The sequence below is a fragment of the Myotis brandtii genome, unplaced genomic scaffold (assembly GCF_000412655.1).
Source record: "Myotis brandtii unplaced genomic scaffold, ASM41265v1 scaffold329, whole genome shotgun sequence".
Taxonomy (NCBI): domain Eukaryota; kingdom Metazoa; phylum Chordata; class Mammalia; order Chiroptera; family Vespertilionidae; genus Myotis; species Myotis brandtii.
Window position 1 is genome coordinate 40,420 of NW_005362676.1, and position 9,957 is coordinate 50,376.

A 9,957-nucleotide genomic window follows, 5' to 3' on the forward strand; every position below is an offset into this window, starting at 1 on the left:
CTCATTTTGTTCAGCTTTACGAAGTATTGTTGTTTCGGGTGTTTTTTTTTTGAGGGAGTCATCATCGATCCCAGCACGTTCTGGGGTGCAGGACATAGTAGTGAGGCAGGCTGGATGGCTCACCTAGTGAGCCATTGGCATCAGCGCCATCTAGTGGCCTGGACATACACAACCAAGCCAGGGAGCAAGAGGGACACTCAGTCCATTCTTGGAGGGAAACTACTGGGGATTCATGGACGGGCCTAGCAGGTCTAGTACCTCTACAGTGATGCTGGGACTGGTAGAGAGGAACGCTTACCTTCCTGAGCGATCCACAGGCAGGGTGCACACCCAGGGACACTCGGCTTCCAGGACTCGCACTCGATTCGGCTCATCCAAGGAAAGCATGGTCTTCACTTCATGGATGATGGCAAGTCCCGCACGGCCACTCCACCTGGGAAGTGTAGAGAAATCGCATGCACAGTTGAGAAATGGACCCAGGTGACAATACCCAGGCCTACATTCTCCCCAGATAAGACCTGTCTATCAAGTCCCTCTATCCCTGACCAGTGACTGCAGGTGTATGAGTCACCATGAGGTGGGCAGGTAGGCTGCTGTGCTCACATACTAGGTGGTGCCTACATGAGTGTGACAAGGGGAAGCTGTCCCTCACTCCTCCTGTCCCTGGGGCTCTGAACGTGCTGGACCTCAGTTACCGATGAGAACGACGACGGTTGTAGTTCTCACTCATTTTGTTCAGCCCAAGGAATGTTGGTTTGGTTTTTTTGTGGGGAATCATCATCGATCCCAGCACGTTCTGCGAAGCCAGATGTCTAGGTGAGGCAGTTGAGGCAGCTCACCTCGTGAGCCAATGACCTCAGGGTCCGAAAGCAAGAGGGACAGTCCATCCACTCTTGAAGCTCAACCCCACAGGCCACTGTGGACACGTGGACAGGCTGCCTCTAGCACAGGGACAAACTCCCCAAGCAAATGACAGATTGTGGGAAAGAGGAATGCTTACCTTCCTGCGGGATCCACAGGCAGGGTGCACACCCAGGACACACGGCTCCCAGGACTCCCGCACGTCACCCATCATCAAAGGAACGGAAGGTGGTCTCTTCACAGCTGATGGGCAGCCGTGGGCGGCCACTGCACCTGGGAAGTGCACAGAAATCCCAACCACAGTTGAGAAAGTTACCCAGATTGTCAAGTAATAGTGGGGGAGAAAAACTGAGTTTGTCTATTCCTAAAATATTGAAAACCAAGCCTCCGGTCACAAAATATTCTGCCAAGAAATAGACAGACTTAATTCTTACTGATTTAAGTTGTAACGTTAGTAACATGAGCAACAAATAATGATTAAGGAGCAAATCTATGAAATCTCCTGATCTCTCTACTTGATGAACATACGTGACTGATCTTTGTGAGGCCACCACAATATGGAATATTGAAATTTTTTTTTTGCTTTTTTAAGTAAAAATGAAAGGCTTTGTGGGTTTCATTTAAAATCTTCTGGACATTAGATAGATCTCATAAATTTAACATATAATTTTCCACATCCAAAGAACTAATGTCAATTTAAAAATAAAATAAAATAATTGTCCTGGCTGGTTATGCTCAGTGGATAGAGCGTCAGCCTGCGAACTGAAGGGTCCCGGGTTTGATTCCAGTCAAGGGCACATGCCTGGGTTGCGCAGGGCTCGATCCCCAGTAAGGGGCCGTGCAAGAGGCAGCCGATCCATGATTCTCTCTCATCATTGATGTTTCCATCTCTCTCTCCCTCTCCCTTCCTCTCTGAAATCCATAAAAATATATTTTAAAAAATAAATAAAAATAAAGTAATTTTTTAAAACTAATTAAAGTCAAATCTCAGTGATGAGAAGAGTATCAATGATTCATCATGATGTATGGATCTGACCCTATGCTCTTAAGTCATGGGTCAACATTCTGAAACCTAAGAATCTGTTAGGGAAACTCCCAAACACAGCTTCTTCTCACAAAAGGATATTTCACTGCAATCCAGAATTGTGTAAAAAAAAAAAAGAAATCAACAATTTCCTAAAATTTTACACTTGTCAGTCTACTCAATACTCATACAAAATAAAAATTTAGCCCTAGCTAGTTTGGCTCAGTGGATAGAGTGTTGGCCTGCGGATCAAAGGGTCCCAGATTAGATTCTCGTCAAGGGCACATACCTTGGTTGCAGGCAGCCCAGGCCCTGGTTGGGGCACCTGCAGGAGGCAATCAATTGATGTGTTTCCCTCACATCACATTGATGTTTCTGTCTTTTAAAAAAATACATACTTTTATTGATTACAGAGAGAAAGGGAGGGGGAGAGAGAGATAGAAACATCAATGATGAGAGAGAGAATCATTGATCGGCTGCCTCCTGCACGCCCCCTACTGGGGATTGAGCTTGCAACCCGGGCGTGTGCCCTTGGCCGGAATCGAACCTGGGACTCTTCAGTCCGCAGGCCGAGGCTCTATCCACTGAGCCAAACAGGTTAGGGCTCTCTGTGTCTTTCCCTCTCTCTTCCATCTCTCTAAAAAAATCAATGGAAAAAATATCCTCGGGTGAGGATGAACAAAAAATAAAACAAACAAACTAAAAATTCACATTCAGAAACGAGGGTGAAGACAATCACTACAGAAATGGCACATTATTCAGGTATGACCCAGGGAACCACTGGAAAGATGCACACACCTGAAGACGTGGCCTGGAGCCCATGACCCGCATCTCACAGGGTCCTGGTGCACCCCTCACCTCCATTCGCTGAAGTGGAGGACCTCGCTCAGCCCGTCCGAATGCAAAAGAAACAGAAGAAAACAAACAAAAAATATAATCTCGGAAAATACTCGGCAGTCAAGACAACAAAGCACTAACATGTATTCTATTGCCAGTAAGTAGCACACGGGTGCTTGGGCTTTCTACTTTCCCCACAACACCCAGGAGGCGTTCCGTACCCTTCTTAGTTCCACGTTCCAGGTTTTTATTTAACAAAGGAAAGAGTCAAGAATGAAGATCCCGCCAGGCCGGTGTGGCTCAGTTGGTTGAGCCAAGAGGTCACCCATGAACCAAGAGGTTTTGGGCTCCATCCCCAGTAGGGGGCGTGCAGGAGGCGGCCAATCGGTGTTTCTCTCTCCCTCTCCGTTCCTCTCTCTCTCTTTCTCTGCCATCAATAAAAACAAAAAGGTGTTCCCTCTTTGGATGGTTCCTGGTGGAAGCAACTATTGTGATTACTGTCAAATGTTGATTTTTAGTATCCTGCCATGATCCTGACTAGCGTTCTGTTGTCAAGAACTCGACTTTTGACCCTGTTTATCCATTCATGATTCATATGTTCATTTAGCAACATTGTAAATATCTCACCAGTTGCCTCGTCCTTGAAGAGATTCATCATCGCGTCCAAACGTGCCTAGATTGCTTCAAATTCAAAGCCAGGGCTGGCGCACGGCTTGGAACCCATCACTCCTCCTGGACCGACGTCACCTGACCCATCACGACTGCTCTCTCTGCTTCTTCTCTTCCTCCTTCGGCTTTCTCTAGACAAGACACTGTGAGCTTCTCCTATCGTCCATGTCCCTCAGAAGAACAGGAGATAAAAAGGAGTTAGTGGCAGCACCTTCCTGACGTGTATAAACCCGTCAAGTGTCTAAATATCGTGGGGGTGAAACTTACCTCTGAATTCCCTGGTGATCATGGGGCCAACACTTCACCTGCCGGATCAGACTTCCCCATCCATTGTCCTTGCAAGATGCAACATGTTACGTTCAGAAAAGTGCTGAATGCCGAAACCGGTTTGGCTCAGTGGATAGAGCGTTGGCCTGCGGACTGAAGGGTCCCAGGTTCGATTCCGGTAAAGGTCATGTAACCTGGGTTGTGAGCACATCCCCAGTGGGAGATGTGCAGGAGGCAGCTGATCGATGTTTCTCTCTCATCAATGTTTCTAACTCTCTATCTCTCTCCCTTCCTCTCTGTAAAAAATCAATAAAATATATTTTTAAAAAAAGTGCTGGAATGCAGACAGAGAACTGGGGACGGGGGCGGGGGGGATTGGGAGGGGGGTTGAATAATTATGGAAAACATACACCAAGGGGCTAGGGAATCCCAGACCGCGTGGTCATAAAGCACCATTGGAAAAATATTCCAACAGATGACGACATGGAAGTTGTGTCACTGGGGTGGGGGCACGCCCCCCGCTATCTGCAGTACTGGCGCTGGCATTGCGTCATCGTGTCTATTCCGAAGTTGGTTTTCTCCCCTTTAGTGATACTCCTCTTATTGGCCATTTCTCTTGGGCTTCGACCTGTGTCCCCATGGCACCCAGTGTTCGATGGCCTGTTCTCCTGAGGAGCCCAGGGGCCCCTTTCCTGAGCACGGGCGCCCCCTAGCTGTAGCGGTTGTTCTTTGTAACTTCTTGACACCACAAAATTGGCCACAAATCAATGCCCCGTTCCTGTCTCTCTCCTGTTCCCGGCACATCTCAATACTTAGACCTCTTAGCCCGAGGGACTGCACTTGAGAATTCTCAGGGGTCTGACCCTAAAGGCAAAGGGAGACCGAACATGACCTCGGAAATGTGCGTTTCTCCCCAAAGTGTGGTTTCGCGCCATCGATTTAGCCAAATAGTAGTATTTTTCTTTATCACCTTCCAGAGGTTGTGACGTTAGGTGGGTTGTAGTCAGTTGTGGATAGTAGGGCGAAGTACACCGTCAAACCCAACCTCAAACTTAACCTCTATTTTTTTTTAAAAAGAGGGATAATGGTGATTATAAGTATTCAATGAGGTAATTCATGAAATAGTGTTTATCTCAGCATGTGGTACCTCTAAGAACTCAATTAAGTGCTATCTATGTGATTGAAATACATATTTTTGAAATGGCACCCATCACTCCCACACATAGAACAGTAAAAAAAATGACCAAAACTCAAACTATCACCATTTTTGAATGTTCTTCCTATAAAGTTAGTTTATTGACCATATCCAAAGAAGCGCATACATATATCGTTTCACATGAACAAAACACAATGTTGAAGCCTGAAACACAGTAACTCAATCACTGGTGGGAAAATAAGCTTTTGAAAAAGCAAAAACACACCTGGATTTTCATATCAATTACTTTGAACACACATTACTATTAAGTAACTGAATACAAGCCAATTGGATAAATGACTCGTCACTAAGTCTCCAAGCATGGCGACGGGATTAACAGGTTACTCACAAGTTCACAAGTATAACGAAGGCTGCGGGGAGTACCCTTGAGTTTACACACATTTTTGAACAATACCTATTACATCCTATAGGTAAAATTTCTAAGACTAAAATTGGGAGTCAAAATGTGCTAATTTCCATCCAATACCTATTTCCCAGGGTAACATACCAGGAGTCCAAATTTCTCCACACGTGGTACCTCTTAATCTAATAGGTGAAAAATGACAACCCATGGTAGGTTTGTTTCCTTGTGTGTGTGCCTATCTGTGTGCACGCACGCGTATTTGCTTCGTCACTATTTGTAATTATTATTCGATAGCTGTAATTACTTCATCATCAAGATGGGTGTGGTTGGGCGTAGTTTTATATGCTCTTGGCCATTCACAATACCTTTTCTTTTAGGAGCTGAGCACTTATGGGCTTGGCAGCACTGGTACTGGGATGCCTGCCTTTTTTAGAATTAATTTGCGGGTAGTTTTTCATAGAAGATTAGCCCTAACTTGGTCGTATACGTTTCAAGGAACCATACATCTATAGTTTAGCTGACTGTCAGATAAGAAGTAGCCCCATTTCATTTTAAGCTAAGCAGGTTGTTGGTTCTCTTTCTCTCCCCGGAACCCTCCAGTGCAGGTAACAAACAAACAAACGAGCCAACTTGGAAAAAAACAGCTTCATTGGGCTCAACATGGCATCCGTCGGCTGCGTTCCAAGAGAAGGCTATTTCTTGATTTCTCCTAAGATCGCAGGACTAGGAATATGTCTCGGTCGGGGTAACCAAAATGGCAGCAACTCCCCTTTTTCCTGAGGGACAGTTTCTCTTAGGTGGTGACTGTGAATCGCCCCTTGGGAGCCCTGAGGCGCACCCACAAATACTGGGGGCCATGGAGAAAAAAAGGCTTGGACCATCAGAGGGTGGAGAGATCACCAGGAACCTGGGACAGGGCCGATGGCCAAGGTTCATCTACATCGGACCATTCTGTCAAGACCCGGAGGGTGGCTTCGTTACCTAACCCATAGAAACAACACGAGAGACTCGAGGAACATTAAGCAACCAATGACCATACGTTCCAAACAAAAGGACAACCTCCAGACACAGATCTGAATAAAATGGCGGGAAGGGACTTCCCTGGTTCAGAGTGTAAAATCAGATGCCTAACCTGGTGAGAGTTGAAAGGGAGATTCGTAAAGAGGCTCACTGAGGTCAGAAGAGCAATGCAGAGACATGACGAGAGGGGCCCACCGGGGCGGAAGTTTTTAAGTATCAAACAGAAATCTCAGAACTAAAGAGCACTATGACTACGCCGAGACGTTCGAGAGAGGGGTTCAACAGCAGAGTAGATGACGTGGAAGAAAGGACGAGCGCAAGACAGGGGCCGGGGAATTCATCCAATCGGAGAGGCCAAAAGAAAAAAAAATGGCATGAAAAGTGAAGACAGCTTAAGGGATTTTAGGGGACACCAATGGACTCATGCACGCATCACAGTAGTCCAGGAAGGAGAGATACAGAAAGGGGCAGCAGGGCTATTTACATTAGTATTGGCTACAGAACACAACCCTTATAAGGAAGAGGCATTCCCGTCCGGGAATCCTGAAGGCACTGAGAAAGAGGACTCCGAGGAGGCCCGACACCAAGATGTATTCTAATCAGTTAGTCACAAGCGAAAGAGTAGCAGAGAATCTTAAAAGCAGCAAGAGAAAGCAACTTGTTCAGACCAGCAGCACGATTCTCAGCGAAAGCGTTGCAGAACAGGAAGGCAGCGGGATGACGTAGACAAAGTGCTGAAAGAAAACACTGCCAACCAAGATCACTCTAGCCCACAAGGTCAATTTTCATCCCTAAAACAGGGGGAACCACCAACGGGTCAAAGAAGAAACGAAGACATAAAAACTATCTCGAGGCAAGCAAAAACATCACGTACTCAAATGTACGGTACGCGGCAAACATAGCTCTAAGCAAGAAGTTTATTGTAATAAACACCTACATTAAGAAAAATATCTCAAACAAACTAAGTTCACATCAAGAAACTACAAAAAAATAAAAACAAAGGAATCCCAAAGTTAGCAGAAGAAAGAAAGTAACAAAGGGGGTGGAGGCGGCCGGGGAGAAGTCCATGGAGGGAAAAAGGAGACTTATGTAATACTTTAAACAATAAAGAATTTAAATAATAAAAACGAGAAAGTAACAAAGATGAGAGCAGGAAAAAAAATAAGAGAGACTAAAAAGATAATAAAGCCCTAGCCAGTTTGGCTCAGTGGATAGAGCGTCGGCCTGAGGACCAAAGGGTCCTGGGTTCGATTCCGGTCAAGGGCACGTACCTCGGTTTCAGGCTCCTCCCCGGCCCGGGCCCTGGTCGAGGCTCGTGCAGGAGGCAACCAATCAATCGATATGTTTCTCTCATTTCGATATTTCTCTGTGTCTTTCCCCCTCTCTTCCACTCTCTCTAAAAATCAATGGAAACATATCCTCGGGTGAGGATTAAAAAAAAAAAAAGATAATAGAAAAGATCAATGAAATGAAGAGCTGTTTTTCTTTTTAAAGATAACCAAAATAGAAAAAGGTTTACATATACCTACCAAGAAAGTATGAGAGAAGACGCAAATAAAATTATAAATGAAAAGAGGAGACACGACAACCGATAGCACAGAGGATCACAAGAGACCGCGGTCATGTGCCACTTAACGAGGAGGGTATGTTCTGAGACATGTGTCCTTAGGTGATGGCATTATTGCGCGGACATCATGACATGGCCTACTACTATGGATGTATATGCGCTATGTACTTTATGGACTGGCAGCCCAGCAGGCTTCTTTACGTCAGCATCACCACAAACATGTAGTGTGAGCCCCAAAAGGTGGCATTTTTTTTGGGTGGGGGGGGTAATGCCAGTGCCTGACATATCTTCTTTTTTAAATCTTTTTTTTTTAAATTTTCAGTTACAGGTGACATACAATATTGTGAGTTTCAGGTGTACACCCCAGAGATTATAGACGCTACCTACCTTACTAAGTGATCATCTGGATAAAACTCCTAACCATCGGACACTGGACCGAGCTATCAGAATATTCCTGACGGGATTCCCTACGCTGTACTTTACATCCCCGTGATCATGCTGTTAACTCGCGATTTGCACTGCGTGATCCCTTCCCCTTTTTATCTCCCCAAGGCCCCTCCCATCTGTCAAAATGGTCTTCGTATCTAGGAATCTGTTTCTTTTCTGCGTGTTAACTTAGTTTTGAAGACATTGCTGGCCACACACTAGATAAAGACCCACACCACCTCCCCCAACGGAGGTTCCTTTGTTTTAGGTCTTTCTTGATTCTGATAACTGATCCTGTGGGCTCCTTGCTTTTTTCTCTTCCCATGTGTTAAATTCTCACTCTTACCTTGTGGATACACCATGAAAGAGTGAGCGAGCCTGCAAAACCTTACGCCCCCAGGAAAAACAGAAGCCCAGACTCATGATGTTTCTCTCTCTCTACCCTAGGACTTACTGTGTGTGCGCCCTCTCATGGGACTCCTATGCTCTGGGGCCTGTTAAGTCATAAACTCGTTTTTCCTTCACGGGTTCTGACTCGTTACCGCAGTAAAGCATCTTGCACAAGAACCACAAGTGTCCGTCCATTGGTTTACAAGGGGAAGATATCTGTGGGAAGCTCAACGGTCCCCGGTGAAGTGCCCCCAGGGCAGTTCTAGCTGATAGTATTACTATCCGTAGGCTGAGGCTGCCAGTAAACATTAATGTGTTGTGCTACAATTTTAGGAAGGCTACCAGGTCACAAGGCAATAGGAATTTTTCAGCTCTCCTATATTCGTAGGGGACCACCCTTGTCTATGTGGTCCACTGTTGACCAAAAGATCGTTATGAGGTACATGACTACACTACGAACAATTATACGCCACACAAATTCAACAACCTAGAAGACATAGACAAATCCCTAGAAACATACAACCTACCAAAACTGAACCACGAAAAAATAGAAAATCTAAATAGATCGATTACTACAAAAGGAGACTGAGGCAGCAATCAAAAACTGCCCAACAAAGTCTAGAAATAGATGGTTTCACTGGTAAATTCTACTAAACAGTTAAAGAAGAATTCATAGCAATCCTTCTCAAACTCTTCCAAAAAAAAAAAAAAAGGGAAGAGAATGGAACACTTCCACCAGCATTATTCTGATACAAAAATCAGACAAGAACAATATAAGAAAATAAAATTACATGCCGATATCCCTAACTGAACATAGATGCAAAAATCTCAGCAATATATTAGCAAACCAAATTCAACAATACACCGAAAGGGGCCAGACACCACTACAAAGTGACATTTATTAAAAGGGATAGGCCATGGATGTCAAAACATCCATAAATCAATCCATGTGACACACCACATTAACAAAATGAAGACTAAAACCATCATAAAATCATCTGAATAAGACACAGAAAAAGCACCTGACAAAACACAACATCTATTTATGACAAAAATCCTTGGCAAAGTGGGTATAAAGGAATGTACGTCAACATAACGAAGGTCCTATAAGACAAGGCCACAGCTAACATTACACTCGGTGAAAAACTGAAAACCTAAATGGCATGGCCTACTACAGAGAGTATTGCTTTACTTTTATATAACTGCAGGGCAGTGGGTTTATTTACATGAGTATCACCACAAACACATGAGTAATGATGTACACTATGACATCATGGCAGCTATGACATCACTACGTGAGGAGTTGTTCAGCTCCATTCTAATCTTATGGGACCCCC

General features: G+C 44.8%; 1 protein-coding gene across 2 annotated transcripts in view; it reads right to left on the reverse strand.

The window, feature by feature from the left end:
- The window catches only part of LOC102263324, a 22,826-nt gene extending 19,764 nt beyond the window's left edge, over nt 1-3,062 (reverse strand). For both annotated transcript variants that reach the window (XM_014543575.1, XM_014543574.1), the window contains exons 1-3: nt 2,684-3,062; nt 1,001-1,134; nt 299-433 (exon numbers count right to left, since the gene is read on the reverse strand). In XM_014543575.1, coding sequence (XP_014399061.1) covers nt 299-387 — 89 coding nt within the window. In that variant the 5' untranslated portion in view covers nt 388-433; nt 1,001-1,134; nt 2,684-3,062. The remainder of the gene's footprint in view (nt 1-298; nt 434-1,000; nt 1,135-2,683) is intronic.
- Between the last annotated feature and the right edge of the window lie 6,895 nt (nt 3,063-9,957).